General features: G+C 45.8%; 1 protein-coding gene across 7 annotated transcripts in view; it reads left to right on the plus strand.

Moving 5' to 3' along the window:
- The window catches only part of kazna (kazrin, periplakin interacting protein a), a 194,660-nt gene that overhangs the window by 175,622 nt on the left and 2,248 nt on the right, over positions 1–16,790 (plus strand). For 4 of the 7 annotated variants that reach the window (XM_047589691.1, XM_047589724.1, XM_047589732.1 and 1 more), the window contains 10 exons: positions 3,384–3,520; positions 3,901–4,071; positions 4,367–4,450; positions 5,540–5,729; positions 7,139–7,275; positions 7,677–7,800; positions 14,009–14,211; positions 14,355–14,473; positions 15,106–15,337; positions 15,427–15,528. In XM_047589691.1, the coding sequence (XP_047445647.1) occupies positions 3,384–3,520; positions 3,901–4,071; positions 4,367–4,450; positions 5,540–5,729; positions 7,139–7,275; positions 7,677–7,800; positions 14,009–14,211; positions 14,355–14,473; positions 15,106–15,337; positions 15,427–15,528 (1,499 nt within the window). The remainder of the gene's footprint in view (positions 1–3,383; positions 3,521–3,900; positions 4,072–4,366; positions 4,451–5,539; positions 5,730–7,138; positions 7,276–7,676; positions 7,801–14,008; positions 14,212–14,354; positions 14,474–15,105; positions 15,338–15,426; positions 15,529–16,790) is intronic. The other 3 variants (XM_047589698.1, XM_047589707.1, XM_047589719.1) reach the window with 3 other exon arrangements.

Here is a 16,790-nt window from a genome sequence, read left to right on the forward strand (position 1 = left end):
CCAGTGAGGGCAGGGGGGGAGTCCAATTATTTTTTTTCAGCGGTTTTTATGATTGGTTTAGACCCGGGCCATGGACTGTTTGTACTTCTCCCTTCACAGAAAAGGTACAGAAACATCAGAGCCGTAACCAGCAGACAGCTTCTCCCCCAGAGCTGTGAAATCAATCACCCCCTCCCTTCCATCATGCTGACTTACATTTCTATTTTATTTTATAGCGCTTATTGCACTTCTTTTTTATATATTTGCACAATTTTAGCCAGGCGTTACCACCCAAAATCCCATTATGTACACAAATAATGACAATAAATGATGATTGAATCTTAAATGAAAGTTCCAGATGTCAAATTGTGTCAGCATGCATAGACTGAAGGTTTCTGAGGGGTCACGCGTGGTATTCAAAATACTTTCAGGAAACCAGATCAGTTTCCACCAAATTATACGAGTATGAATATCAAGAGTGACCATAAGCAGAGGACCCAACCCACAAAGGTGCCGCACGCAGATGCCCACTGCTCCGAGCTTGTGTGTGTACGTAATGGATGGGCGACAAATTTCCTTCGCAGCATGTAAGGACAATAAAGCACTCTAAATCCCCTAAATGTCGAACGATCAACAAAAGTCCCGTCCAAAGAGTGCTGACGTGATCCCGGAGGGTGAGTTACTTCTCTAATCTACGCGTCAGGAGGGGAAACAAGGTCGAACGCTTGGGGGTGGGCTAAGACAGATACACCCCGATTAGAGATTTGTGGCAATAATAAAACCATGTGCACTGTACGTGAGGAGGCAAACAGGAGACGGGATGATTCAGCAGTGTACGGTAATGAAACACGGTGGAGGAAATACTGAAGTCATGTCTGGACACCTACATTGAGTCAGCTCACAGGATGTCTGATGGCTGCACCCCCCCACCCCCACGACAAAAACAAATTATTGGATACACTTGTAGACAAAATGTTCGGATCTCGCAAGAAACACGCGGTGGGAGGTTCGAACAACTAATTCCTAAATTCAAGTTTGACTTTTAATAATTAAATTTGAAGGACAATGCAAAAAAGGAGCATTTTCACTGGCAAACTCAGACTTTTCAACCACAATGTATAGACTACACAAATACATGCTATATAAAACGCTTCCTCTCTGTGTTTTCATCCAGCTCCACACACGTCAGCTGCAGCTCCGCGTGGTTCCCAGGTGGTTTTCTCCGTTTGTTCCATCCTGTATTAATTCTCGAGGGCTCGGGCCGAGCCACGGAGCATGTTAGTCATTAATACAGCTGTCAGCAGGAGTAGACACGTTGCCGCTTTGTCGCCTCTCCTACATATTTCAGTGTACGTTAAAGCTTTGAGGCCCAGGACCGTTGTTGTTCATGCAAAGTCTTCATACCCGAGTAATAAATTTGGTGAGTAAAAGTGCAAGTGCGATTTGCACCGATGAATGGATCCTTTAACTGGAGTCACAGCGAGGGCTTTCTTGCGCCCAGCACCAGGAGGGTCGCTGCTGCCAAGCGGTCACAGGTGCAGGATGTGAGGCTGCACCAGTGTTTTTTTGGCTCATCTGAAAGACGGCTTTGATTTCACTTCCCGAGGCAGGTGCCGAGAGGTTTCCTGTTTCTCTCGGTCAGTGAGGGAAGTTTTTTGTCTTCGTTCGCCAGCCAGTGTGGTCTTCGCATTCCTCTGGCTCGGTTATTCCAAAGGGAGAGATATGAAAGGGTGACAGGAGAGGGGGGAGAAAAAAAAAAAGATGGGAGAAGAAACGAGAGGGCGAATTTTGTCCTTGCAGCGCTGCGCTTCCACTCCACTCGCCTCCCCAGACGCAACTTGCGAATGTCACACCATTATCCGCGCTGTTATATAAGTTAATTAATGACACACAGCTGGCTTGGCGGTAAGAAACGAGGGAGGAAAAAGAAAGGTGAGCGCACGATAACAAGAGTCGAGGGGGAAAACGGAGAACGGTGTGATGTTTGGAAACATCCAGAGCTGCTGTGCTGCAAGGAAACAGATGTCAGAGTGAAGGAGACAAAAGGTGGGCAGACATGCCATGAATACATAAAACATAAATAAGTCATGTGTTGTGAAGCGTATTCTTCATCATGACGCGTGGGTGAGGCGCCGGAGGATTAGAGGGAGGGAGTGTGTGTGGCAGAGAGATGGATGAAAAGAGAGACTCTAACGAAGCCAGCAGCAGAGAGAGAGAGAGAGAGAAGACTGACAGGAAGGTTCATGAGTGATTCACCTCTTTATCTACATGCAGTCACGCCACATTAGACCAGCAGGTGTATTTAATGGTCTAATGTAAAACATTTAATAACCGAGTTATTATGCATAAAGGAGCCGCTGCAGTGTGCACTGGAGGACAGGGGCTGCTGACTGGTTTTGCTGGTATTTTGACGCCGTTTAACACATTTTAACAACCAGTTGTGTTATTACACATGTGCCTGCAAATCTTCATAGTCTCCCATGTTAAAAAAGTCCAACTTTATAGCTGTATTAAACATGTGGTGTAGTTTATTTTTTATTAAGGTTTAAAATTCTATATAATTAAGGGCGTTCACGCTTTGAGTTAGCCTGAGCTAACAGGTAGCAGAGAGTTGGGTGGGCGGGTCTCAACGTCCAGGCTGCTTTAGCTCCGCCCCAACCCAACCCCCACGTCCATATTTGGAGTATCCGAGAGTGGGGGGAGTAAAGCTCATCCAACATGGCGACCACGGGCTCCACCCACTTTGGACTTTCGAGGTTCAGAATCCCATGGGTGACGTCACGATGGGAACCTATTATTATTCTCTCTTTTACATGTAAAATGTACACTGATCAGGCATAACATTATGACCACCTTCCTAATATTGTGTAGGTCTCCCCTGTGCCTCCAAAAGAGTCATCAGAGAATGGATGTGGGCCTTTTGATTGTGTCGTGCAGTGTCTGGCAACAGAATGTTGCTAGTGGGGGCCTTTGGGTCCTAAAGGTTAAGTGGGAGGGGGGGCTTTGTGGATCATCCCACAGATACTTGATCAGTTTGGGATCCAGTGAATTTGAAGGCCACCTTGTGCTGTTTTCATGTTTTTTTTTTTTTTTTTTTTTAGTTGGTCCTAAAGTGTTTTTGTGTGTGTGTTAGGCTGCATACTGCTGGGGATGGATCGAGGAGTGTCATTGCTATGGGGTGGGGGTGTCTGGTCTGGTCTAGGTGGGTGGTACTTGTCTGAGTAATATCCACATGAATGCCAGGTCCAGAAGCTTCCCAGCAGAACACTGAATTGTCACTGTCAATGTCACTTCTTCCTGTCAGTGGTTTTAATGTTGTGGCTGATCGGTTCACGCACAGATGTCTCTGATGACCACTAACACCCTCTGCCTCCCCTCTCTCTATTCTCTCTCCTCTCTTGCAGCCATGAAGTCGGACCGCAAGCGGCTGAAGGCGGAGAAGGCCGACCTGGTGAACCAGATGCAGCAGCTTTACGCCACGCTGGAGAGCCGGGAGGAGCAGCTCCGCGACTTCATACGCAACTATGAGCAGCACAGAAAAGTATGGCACTCCTGTGCATGCACACAAACGCCTTTGTAGCTGTGCTGATTGGCTACACTTGCGTGAAAAATTCTTTTTATCAAACCCAGCTTTTTTCTTAAGCCTGTACACATTGGATCCTCAACTTGAAGACTACTTGTGATGTTTTATAGGCATCACTTGAATTAACATAACCCAGTATCCAGATCAGACTGCACACATGGCTTTAATGACTGAGGATGCTGCCAGTCAGACATTCATGTTATATTTTATTTTATTATTTTATTATTTAGACAGTGAAAGTATGCGCTACTCACGAGAAAGTGCCGCCTATTCGGCCCTGCTGTGTTTAGCTGCGCCCTACATGTGAACCGATCCATCAGGATGTGTGTGTCTGCTAGGAGAGCGAGGATGCGGTGAAGGCGCTGGCCAAGGAGAAAGACCTCCTGGAGAGAGAGAAGTGGGACCTGCGGCGGCAGACCAAGGAAGCCACGGAGCACACGGGGATGCTGCGCTCGCAGCTCGACCTCAAGGAGAACCGCATCAAGGAGCTGGAGGCTGAACTGGCCATGGTGAGACAGACGGGCGTGGACGGGTGGAGGCTCGGACCCTCTTGAGTCTTATCTGATCCGCGCGATCACCAATAAAAAGGTTTAAATGACAGAGAGAGAGGAGGCTCAGTGTATCTGAATTATGATTGTAACTACATTAGTGCAGCAGGAGGAATTCTTACAGTTGAGATACAAAACAAAAATGAAATGTTTTATCACTGTTTCATGGGTACACATGTCTTGCACATATAATCAAAACACAGAAAGCCTTTGATTGCACAGTATAGCCACCCCCTCATGTCTCCAACCCCCCCAGATGAGTAACTGTGTCAATCAGAGAATGGAGTTCCGGGTGTTTGAGCAGCTTGTGGACAGAGACCACTCTCCTAGGTTAATGGCGGTAAGACGGGCCCCCCGACTTTAAAGTTTGACCTTTTCTTGTCCCCTTCCTGCTCCGTGGAAATCTCTCCAACGTGTTGTGACCTAATTGTCATTTTGGAAAGCCCCTCCTCCTCGGATGCACGTTTTTTTTTTTTGTTGTTTTTTTTTGATTAACCCCTCAGCAGCCCACCCTGAGTGATCCCGGGGATCCTAACATCCCGTAGATCCTGTTCTCCTCCCACCCCCCCACCCCCACTTCTGTGATTGATCTGAATGTGTTTGAGGTTTAATTGTACGCTGGAAAAAAGCGCTTGCGGGAAAAACTGCAATATTCTGACAACTAATGATTACCGTGCAGATTTTGTGATTGTATTCTGTTTTGCATGTCAGACTGTGATTGATAATGGGTTAACTGCTGGTAGGTAGAGATGATTGCGGTGAAGCTGATTGTGCTGTTAATTCGGCAGCCTGCCGTCGCTTGGCATGATGATAAGGCTCGCACAACAACACCACTTTCAGCATTTTGCAAGACACCAACATGGCGACGCTAATCAGAAAACACAAAGAGAAACCACTTTTATATTGACTCAAAATAAACACACACACTACTCTTCCGAGCAGCTCGTTGTTGCACCTTAGAGCGAATTCTTTCATCAAAGTTACAGAAAAAGCTTGTTTAAAGTTTTTTCTATGCCCCCCCCCCCCCCCCCCCCCCCCCCCCTCCTCCGGCTTCCACCCCTGTGGCAACGAACAGCAAACACCTCCTCCAGATATTCAGTCCACTTTCTTGTCAGCGCTCTCAGGAGCGCCGAGCGAGAGTTTTCACACAACAAAAGGAGAACAAGATTACAGCTGCATTTTTCATGAGACAAGCGCCACGTGAGGAGCCCAAGGGAGAACTCGCATATCTGCATGCACTCAGAGACACGTAGCTTAGCTTGTGCGCGCACACACACACACACGTACAGACACAACACATGTAAAAAGACAATACAAAAGTGGCTCACTCAAAAATAAGGGAGGCGGTATGAAGAGTTGTCTGCGTGATTGTTGCTCGTAGCGGGCTCGCTCTCCGACTGATTGCATCATTTCTGTCTGCCTCCTCAAGGCCAAACAGTCGCTAGCCACCCTGACCAAGGATGTGCCCAAGCGCCACTCGCTGGCCATGCCGACGGAGGCGGTCGTCAACGGCAACAACCAGGAGTGGGTGATGCAGGCCGACCTCCCCCTGACTGCCGCCATCAGACAGAGTCAGCAGACCCTCTACGTCCACACGGGGCATCCCACCGACAGACAAGGTAGGCCAGCGTGAGCACAGATAAATAACGCCCTCATCCTGTACGTGGACTGACCCACATCAGTGACCCACCCGCCCACAACCCTTTCTCTGCATGCTCCGGCTTCACTCACACATCCACTCCCGCCATCTGCTCAGTATGACCACTGACGATGTTCCAGTTGTGAAATGTCATGCGCTTTCTGTCACAGCTGAAGTGGAGACATTATTTTTTTTTTGGCTTTACAGCTTCCATTCGTCTCTGCCGCGCACAAACGTTTCCTCGATGGCCAAGGATCCGTTGTGGTTTTGAATAGGAAATCGTAAATTGATGTCGAAAAGAACTTGACCGGAGTTGTTTTGTATTGTTAACATTTTCTCACATGAATTTACTTCTTTTTTTTTTTCCCTTCGTCCCGTTTGTAGTTTTTCGGCCCTTTTTTTGCAACATTTTCCATTGTAGCCGCGCATCCAACCCACCCCACCCGACCCCCCGAGGACAAAGAGGAGAAAATAGCGTCTCCTGTCACCACACTCACACCACACACAAACATTTGCAGCTGAAATGCATTGCAAACATTTGAAATGCAAACAAATGTTTCCTCGTGTGTAGCTCCGTCTCCCTGACTCTGTTCCCCTTGCAAATAGAAAGTAGAGTCGTGTAGCGCCTCTCATGCTTTAAAAAAAAAATTTAAAAATGGGTGGAGTGGGGAAAAAAATGTTGATCATTTTCCTTCAAGTGTGCACACATGGTTGATATGATGTACGGCAAACACCTAAGCAATGCAGAAAGTCCGAATAATATACAAATATCCAAACATTATTCTAGAAATGTATAGACGCCTTCCGACTGAGACAGGTTCATCCTAAACTTCCAAAAACAATAAACTAAACTACATTCATCAATTAAAAAACTGAGCATATCATACTAAAAGATTAAAAAATAGTCTTTCAGCTACCAGAGTCTATCTCAGTACGTCCAGAGGTTGTTGTAAAGGGCGGCTACAGTCTACCTCCGGCTGCTGACTAATTGGGGACTTTCAGAGAGAGACGCAGCCAAAGACAATAAAAATAACAAAAAAACTGGATAACATGTGAACAGTCACGATTTCCAAATTGCTATGCAAGTGGCTGCACTGGATGTTTGAGCCTCACTGGTACAGGCGCACACTCCCTCAACCTCTGTGTAGCTGTTTTCACTGTTGCCTAGCAACTGCAGATGATTGCAAATAATTTCAGGCTTTTGGTCACAGACTTTTTTTAAAAGACATTTTTATTTAGGGGACAGGGCAAAGGGTGGAGGGGAGGGGGCTGCAAGTACTGAGAAGGACCCGCTTCTTCCTGTACAGTAGTTTCAGTGCCCGAGGAAAACCCCGCGAAAGGAAAGGACAGAAGCAAGCCTTTTCACTTTTCCCTCTCATCCCCGTCTAGTGGCTGCCGTGCGGGTGAGCCCGTGCCACTCGCGTCAGCCCTCCATCATCTCCGACGCCTCTGCCCTGGAGGGGGACCGGTCGTCCACACCCAGCGACATCAACTCGCCCCGCCACCGGACGCACTCCCTCTGCAACGTAAGAGCCTGCCCGCCTGCAGTCACCACCACCTCCTCTGTAGGGGCTGCTCTCCCGCCTGGCTGGACGCCGTTTCCTTCCTCCATCGTTCTGGCTGAATCCATGTTTGCCCCTCGCAGTCTGTTGTGTCCTCACTCTGCTGCAGAAGTGACTTGAATTGATGTGAAACCCTGGTTGTGGTCGGTGAATAAGTGCACGCCTGGCAGCATGTCAAGAGTCGCCTCCTCTTTGTGTTGTGATCTGTGTCTCTTCCGTTTTTTGTTTTGTTTTGTTTTTTTATCGCCCACTCTGCACCCCTCCACTGACTTCTTCTCTGCTCGTGCGTCTCTCTTTATTCCCTTGCCCGACTCTTCATCTTTGACTTCCCTGTGTTCTCTCTCTCTCCCTCTTTCTTCCTCCAGTCCCTAGAAGATCTGGAGGAGGCGAAGCGTAAGAAGAAGAAAGAGAAGATCGGCCTGGGCTCTCTGTCGCGTGTCTTCGCGCGGGGAAAGCAACGCAAGTCCCTCGACCCCGGTTTGTTTGATGGTACTTCAACACCTGATTATTACATAGAGGAGGATGCAGACTGGTAAAGCACACAAGTCCAGAGTGAACCACCCGGGGAGCCTGGTGTGGGAATTATCAGAAGAAAACGTTGCGTCGAAGTGCGAGAGGATGCTTGCGCGTGCAGATGTAATGATGTGTGTGCCTGTGTAGTGCTCTCATATGCATACGTATGTGTGTGTGAGGGTGTGCACGCGCGCTTGTGTGTGTGTGTGTGTGTGTGTGTGTGCCGCCCATGGTCCGAGGCCATGTCAGGAGCCGCGTCAAGTGTGAACCTTAACGAGCAAATTGCACCTGTATGTATGTACAGTCCTGTAAATAGCGTGGAGAGTGTAACGCAGCAGCGGTGTGGACACGTCCTGTTGTACCCGACCTCCCACGTGGCTGTGTTCTCGGATCTTTTAATTGTTCTTTACATTTTGACTTTTTGTTTTCACTCAACTGGAAACTTGAAGGACTGCTGTACTTGTAAATAACAACAGTTGATGTGCACTCTGTGCGTGTAAATGTCTCCTTGTCCTGAATGCCTTTTCGTTATTTTTGACATGTACTCCCTTCCTCTCACCTCCGTTTTAACTCAGACTCCTCCCTGTTTATTGTCCTGCTTGGTCCATCCCCTCCTTACCACACCGCCATAACGAGAACAGTTTCCTGTAGGCAACATGCAGACTCCTCAGATCCACCGCAAATTCGGGGCTGCGAATGCGCCCCCTCAGCCGCCAAAAGACGCGAATGAACTTTCTGTGTTTGTCCCGCAGCGTCATGAAGCCGAACAGGAAATGTAGGAAACCTGTTTTCTATCTGTCCAGATAGAAGTTACATGCATCGGGTTTATGTGTGACATGCATGCGCGTAGTCCCAGTCCTCAAAATGCATGCTGAACAAAACCCTACATTAACAGGAGCGTCTTACCCCAGGTATGTTGTTGAGAAGGTGATAAACTGTCTGTTGGAACAAAAAAAAAAGCGAAAAAGCAAAAAAAAAAAAAAAAAAGAGAGGTCAGTTACACATACCGTGTCATGATATTTATTCATGAAGTGATTAGATTTGCAAACTTGACCCTCCGTTAGTCGTAAAGTGCTCTGATTAATGTTTAAGAGCTCCCAAACTACGCGCAGTTTAGTTTTAATCTGAAGCTACAAGACTCTTTATGCAAAGATTCCACGAGAAATATTAAAGGTCAGCAAAGTCTACAAAGAAAAGCCAGACATACTCTTTAAATAATTATTACGCTTAGTCATAAGGCTTCTTGCCATTTCCTTTCTGCAGGAAATTACAGTGGCTGTGCTCTAAAAATCGTTGGATTCTTCTGGGGGAATCTGGCCTAAAATAAGAAAGCCATTAAATAAGCAATAGAATAAACATCAGTTGTTGTTCCGTGTCAGATATCAGGCTGACGGTCAAGGCTTTTGCGGACCCCCGGAACAGAACTTCAATTAAAAGACACACAGACAGTAAATTAACAACTGCAACACTAGCACGTGCCAATGCCGGAGGTTGAAAATCAGCTTCATGCTAATCGGGCCAAACGCACACCTTCTCCCCCTCCCCGTGACCCTGTGAACTCAGCAAAAATATTCAGCTTGCAGAGTTCGAGCCACCGCTGGAGAAAAAGCAATTAACTTCGTGCTAAAGGTTAATAGTGTTTCTTCAAGCAAAGGAACATCTACAGGCATTGGATTATATTTTTCAGCCTTTCTTCGGACTGAGTCGGAGTCTGCACGCCCCCCTCCCCCCTCCCCCCAACTCCACCCCCCTCCAAGGAAATCTTTTCTCTCCCCGATATTAAACTAGTGTTTGTCGGCCTCACCTGAAACACTGCAGAGTCCCAGATTACACCGGAGCCGTATTTAACCACAGCGCTTGTCAAAAGGGCGTCGAGGAGATTATCGTTTAAGCCTTAGCTCAAGCCTACATTCGGGCTCACAGATATTAGACTTAGGGGTGAGTCGCCAAGGTAATTCAAAGATAAGTCACCATGTATTAAACTGTACGTATAAGAACAACAGCTCTTTACTTCATTAAACATCCAGTAAGAAAATCTAGACACATTTTTATTTTTTTTTAATTTTATTTTTTGGTTATGATCCAAACTTACAAATGAAAACCACTGTATCATTTCATGTTCTGAGCCACGGTCTCCTTGTTTTGTTTTTTTTTGGTTCCTCAAATATTTTTTGTAAATGAGATAACGTGACAGAAATGAAATTATTATTATTATTATTATTAAGAAAGAGTTTTATTTAAAAGTCAAAAAAACGTAGGCCTCAGCGGAGGACTTCTATTCCTGAAGCCCTGAGATGTTTTAGAAGTGGATAGTAGCAAACCCTTAAAGGCATGGCAACAAAAGTTACGCTCAAAAAGAACTAAATGAGACTATTTTAAAATAAAAATACAGTTGAATTTCCACGTGGCTGTCCTCTCTTTCCCTGCGTGTTTTAATGTTGTGTGTGTACGTGTTCATTTGTCGTGGTGTGGCTCTAACCCTGATTTGTCCCCTTTAAAGCTTGGGTGGTGCTGACATTTTTTTTTTTTTTTTTTTTAACATCGGCAAGTCCCATCTGCCAGAGGACTGCCTTCCAAAAGCTTCCAAATGGCCTCCTTTCCTCTCTGACCCAAATTTTTAACTCCTTCATAGCGGCAAACATCACTTTTTACCTTCTTGTATTATTGCGCAGTGGAGGACAGGACAGAGGGGAGATGAAGCCATGTCAGATTGTTTGAACGGAGCTCATATGTGTCAATAATGTTCTGTTTGATTCGACCCTTCCCTCCAACCCCCACCTCCCGACCTTTAACACACTGACCCCTGTTGTCTGACCTCCATCGGACTCTCAACACAGCGAAGCGACCCAAGAAGCAATCAATCAGACCCGGCAGGACCAAGGTACGGCCGTTCCAGTTGCTTTGAAAATCTCTTGTGCTGGGTTGCGAGCTGTGTTTGCAGATGCCGTCTTAACTCTCAAACTACATCACAGACTGAACCACCCGCCACCCACCCCCCCTCACCCTAGAGTTTAGCACTTCTTCAAGTTGGAATGTGGTTCTCATGAAAACTGTCTGAAAACGATGCATAATGCTGCAATGATTTCTCTTGTGTATTTCAAGTCGTAGTTTTTGCTCTTCAGCCTTGATTCAGCAGTTTATCACGTTTAGGCTTTGCTATTTCTGGCATTCGCGGAGTAGCTTAGCAACAGTGCGCACTTAATATTTGCAAGTAAATGAATAGTTTGACATTTGGCGTGGAAAAAAAAACACACACACAGCACACTAGCTTTCTCTGACAGGAGGCTACACCCAATGTGTGGATGCTAAATGCAAAACTACAGTCAGCATCTTCAAATCTGGATAAGACAATCAAACAAAATACAGCAGCAGGAAGGAAGGGCCTGTGGTAACGCTGACTGACGAAGGCGCTGCCCAGTGCACTTATGGCGCCATGAAGCGGGTGCGACTGGTTTTTCGTCGGGCGATGACGGCTTTGCTTCCATCCTCCGGTCGCCCATCACCTCCACGGGCTCAAGAGGGCAGCCCAGAACAGAGCTAGCCTTCTCGACCAGTCTATTTAGTCTTTTTTTTTTTTTGTCTGATTGACTGTCTGATGCCACCACGGAGTTATAAAAGGTCAGGTGAAGACCCAGGCATAGGGATGGGCATTGATAAGATTTTATCGATACTGACGCCATTATCGATTTCGTGTAAACAACATTTTATTGAGTTTCCAAACAAGAGATAAAAGCTTGTGTAAGTGGACAAATAGGAAACACATGGCACTCTCGGTGCTTAATGCCGCGCGTCGTCGACAAATGCTTCACCGTGTTGGTGGTGTCGCCGCGGTCGCTTGAAATTACGATGCTCGATAAGTTCCACGTTGAGCTGTTACAGCGCCCTCTGGGGAAGCGCAGGCACACTAGACCGTTTCAGTCTGTCCGCCATCAGGTTTTCCTTGTCGTCACGTGAGCGCCACACGACGTGAGTGACGTGCCTCGACGCAAAGATTGGTCACGAAAAGAATCGATAAGGGCATCGATAAATCAATAAGCATGAAGGATAATGATGTTGATGAAGTGAACCAGTTGGTTCTTGAAGCCCATTTCTGCCCAGGGGTAAGAGTCCATTATCTATCTCTATGTCCGTCAGCGTTGCCTGATGTATGATAATTATCGGATTTGTACGATAATATCGCCCTCTGTACGATCAATAACTCTGAAAATCCCATAAAATGCAATAATTTGACCAATCCAATACACGACTATTAGCAAACGCAAACAGTACCAAACTGTTCTGTGGTAATGTTTTACCTAGATGGTCCAGATTAACGTCAAATCAGGTATGCACGATTATTTTCCTCAAAGTGCGATACATTTAAGCTTCTGGTCCAATAATTTGCCATTTCCTATCTGGCCACAATGACGTCTGTACCCCTGCAGGTGAACGTGTATTTCAGGCAAATTATTCCTTTAACTCTGGGTTGACTTGGCACTAAAACAGACTCAAGCACAGCAGCGTCGATCTCCTTATCTGACATCCGTTCTAGACAGCAAATCATCTTGCTTCCCAAGATATCAAACTATTCCCTAAACTTCCTGGCTGTCTGCCCCCCAAATAATTTCTGCAATAAGAATAGCAACAGGGTCCATCACGGCAGCTATTGAACGACACATTGCAGGACTGATGGTTTACACCAAGCAGTCTCTTGTGCCTCATGTACGGAAACTATCCATCGTGGTGTTAACACGGCCTCAGATAAAAGACACAAACCTCAACGTAACGGCCATATGACCCTATAGCTGCAGGATGTACCCTGGGTCTCTTTGACTGGACTCTCTTCGGAGTGGAAAAACAAACCTCGTCCGTGGACAAGAGTGCCTTTCTGGCCTTAGAGCAAATTTATTCAGCTCAATGTGAATTCTCTCAAAAAATAAATCTCAGAAGTGTACCGTCGGCTGATTGCATTGCTCTCAAGAGGGCACATATAAGCATCCAGCTTGATGTGGAAAGGCAAGAAAAAATGGGAACATATTTATTCAGATCTTATCATCCAGCACCGGATCTCTGTCGGAGCGAACGGCAAAACGTAAATGGCCGACAAGAGACAAAAAAAAAGAACCTGTTGATTTATCTTTCCTCCTGTTTGAAAAAACAGAACCCCGTGCAGAAATTTCAAAGGGGAATGACTCAGGTTAGAAGGCACCGTTCAGTCTTTATTTTCCCACTGAAATAATAAAATTGATCGCCTTGAGAGTGTGGCAACAAACAAGAAGGACACAGATTCTGTTGCGGTGCTTTTTCATCCAAGGCTCATTAACTTCCCGGGCGTCTTTAGTTTTAGCCTTGATGGCTACAGCGGGGAATCCTTAGCAGCGCTCTGAGGGTGGTAGAGGTTTTTAGGGAGAATTAGATGAAACCGGCGTCTCTAAGGTATGTCAACTCGTCCTCAGAAGTGACGGGAAGGACTACACAACGCAAACCACTCAGTTCAAAACTGTTGCTAGGCTGCCCCCTGCTGGTAGGGACAGTGAAATGCTGAAGTGAGTCATATTTCATGGCCAAGAGTTTTTATGGCCTGATTCCACCTCCGGATATGAAATATTAAGAAAAATGTAAACAGGAAAAATTTGGATCCGCCTAGTGACGTGACAGGTAAGCATTACAAGACTGTAGGGAATCATTCAGGGTAGCTCTAATAGCAGGCCATACAATTTCAGAGAGCCAGAGTTTACCCACAATAAATTAGAATAATGTGTAAAGATGTGATCATAGTGCATTAAAATATGCATTTTCTAATTGCATGTTTTGTTTTTTGTTTTTTTCTAGAGAGTTGTTTCCGCAGGCTAAATTAGACAGATGAGTTATGTTAATTCATCAGCTCAAACAGCTGCTGGTTTAATGGACTTCGTAAGTGTGGAGCTTGTTTATAAAAGCTGCAACTTTGTTTACAGCCTCCCTGGCAAACACTGTGACTTGTCACGCAGCCAAAAGCTTAGGATGTTGTTTGCTCTCTTCTTTCACTGAGCTGTTTGTTTTCTTTTGTTTTTTATCAAACCATTTTTGATTGCAGGCCCGTTAACATTTTGTGTTTTTCATCACTCACTATGCCCACCGTCACCCACCCTGCCTTCACTCGCGACCTCAAACGCACCGACCCATACGACCACCCCCGCCCCATCCTCTCACCCACCCACCCCAGACTCGGATAGCCTCTCCAGCCCCACCCGCCTCAGCCTGTCGGACGGGTCAGAGGACCAGCTGGACCGCCTCCAGCAGGTGGAGCTGGCCCGGACGACGCCCATGTCTCAGTGGAGGGCGGGCACCGTGCAGGCCTGGCTGGAGGTCGTCATGGCGATGCCCATGTACATCCGCAGCTGCTCAGAAAATGTCAAGAGTGGCAAGGTAGTGCATGAACATGCCAATTTAAGTCGTATAACTGTGACTTATTGCTATGAAATCAATGGCATTTCTTTATGTGACACGCACAGTTACACTCAGGGGCTTTGGTTGCAGACCTCTAACAGGTCCACTGTGACGATTTGCAGGTTTTACTGGGACTCACGGATGAAGACCTGGAGCTGGGGTTAGGAGTCAGCAGTTTAATGCATCGTCGAAAGCTACGCCTGGCCATTGAGGATTACAGAGATGCTGAGAATGGTAGAGGGTGAGGAAGAGATGCAGAGAATTAAACTGTGCCGTGATCAGCCCCAACTTTAAAACCACTGACAGGAGAAGTAAATAACATTGACCATCTTTTGACAATGCAAGGTTCTACTAGGAAACCTTTGAACCTGACATTCACGTTAATGTTACTTGGACATCTACCACCCACCTAGACCAGGCCTCCAAATTCGCTGGATCCCAAACTGATCAACTATCTGTGGGATGATCCACAGAGGCCCCTCTCCTCAACCCATTGGAGTCACAAGGGAGACCTTCACAATATTAGAAAGGTGGTCATAATGTTATGCCTGATCGGTGTGTAATGGTAGTTTAAGAGGGCCATCTGCTGGCGATTTATAGGAAATACATTTACATAATGCAGTGTGGTTTGGTAAGGTCTTAAAAGTCATTTTAAACAGAGACATAATAATGTAAAAGTTGTAATAAATTCATCCCCTTACCAAAGTCACAAAACTCTTAATTGACTTCCTATGAGAACTTACAATAGGAAGTTTTCCCTCATGTGATTCTACAAACCAAAACAACATCTGGCTGAACTATCCTCATGCCAAGTATCAAAATTCGATTTTAGGTGAAGTTACAATGTAATAAATGGTTGCTGTGTGTCTGCAGGCTGTCCAAGGCTGCAGATATGGACCACCACTGGGTTGCCAAGGCCTGGTTAAGTGACGTGGGCTTGCCTCAGTACTCCCAGGCCTTCCACACTCACTTGGTAGACGGACGCATGCTGAACTCCCTGACACGCCGCGACCTCGAACGTCACCTCAACATCACCAAGAAGTTCCACCAGGTCAGCTTGCTGCTGGGGATCGAACTGCTGCACCTACTTCATTTCGACAAGGAGGTAAGGGAGGTCTCGGTGTCAAATGTGGACATGACTGGATGCCCTCGAGCAGCAGGGAAAAATCCTTTTTATGTTTGATTGGGTTGCAGGCGCTGCAGGCTCGCCGGATACAGTGCGAACACCAGAATGTGGATCCACTGGTTTGGACGTCTCACCGAGTCATGAAGTGGATCAGAGATATTGACCTCAAGGTGGGATGGAGAGAATGTGCACACATTAACAGAGCTAACTTAAACAGTGCCAAAATTTCTATATTTCTCCATAAAAAGACAGGCACAGGAAGAAATAAGAAATGTTATGCTTTTGTCCAGGATTACAAGGCCAAATTAAAGTCCATCTATTAAGAGGTGTTTGTGATGCGATTCGGGGAACTGAAAGACAGTTTCAGTTTAGTTTTAAATAGGGATTTGTCACAATCTGATCTACACAATGCAAGTTTCTGGGTTCCTCATCAGGCTGGAAACGGTTATAAAACCATCTCTCAACACTTAAATCAACAAATCCATGATCAGCCAGATTGTGAACAAATGGAGGAGATTTAAAAAGACTTGTTTCCCCTTCACAGGAGTAGTTGACCATCAAAGATCACTCCAAAAGCAAGATATTACTAACAGTCTGTGAGGTCACAAAGGATCCCAGGGTAACTTCTAAGCTAAGTTCTCTCAAATTGGTTACTGCCTACTGCTGTTGGCTAGGCTAGTTAGCTACTTAGCTGGTATCTTCTTGTTGGTTGCTACTGAAAGTTGGTGTGACTGTAGTCCCTATCCTGGTCATTTTTACAGTTAGGGCTTTAATGTGTTTCCTTGTTTGGAAAGGTTGGGTAGTCTATCCTGCTGTACCTGCTGGTCGGTTTTTCAGTTGGACTGGGCTTTTAAATGTGTTTTGCCTCTGGTCTTGGCACATGGGATTGTAAGATCTCATCCTGTGTATAAATGAATGCATGAATCCACCATCACAAGAACATACAGTAGACCAACTATGGTGGCAAGGGCAAAGCTCTCCAAAAAGTCTATCTGCAGACTACTGGAGAAATGTTTTGTGGACGGATGAAGCTAAAGTAGAATTATTTGGTTTAAGTGAGAGTCGTCACGTTAGAAGACGATAAAACAATGCATGGCAGCATCAATTATCCCATTCATAAAATGTGGAGGTGATAATGTCTTTGTTTGAAGCTGTTTTGCTCCATCTGGGATAGGATGACTTGCCATCATTGATGGACCAATGTATTCTGAATTATACTGGCTAATTTTAGGAGAAACTGGGTCTCTCATGAAGCAAGACAAAGAGCCCAAGCACACAAGCCTTTCTACAAAATAAAGGTTAAAGAAGAGCAAAATTCAAATCAAAATCTGGACCTTAATCCAATAGAAATGTTGAGAAAGGCCCTGAAGCAAACAGTTTGTGTGAGGAAGACAGGTAGAGTCTATTCAGTTTAAATATATCATATTAATTA

This window comes from Mugil cephalus, chromosome 1 (assembly GCF_022458985.1).
Source record: "Mugil cephalus isolate CIBA_MC_2020 chromosome 1, CIBA_Mcephalus_1.1, whole genome shotgun sequence".
NCBI lineage: Eukaryota > Metazoa > Chordata > Actinopteri > Mugiliformes > Mugilidae > Mugil > Mugil cephalus.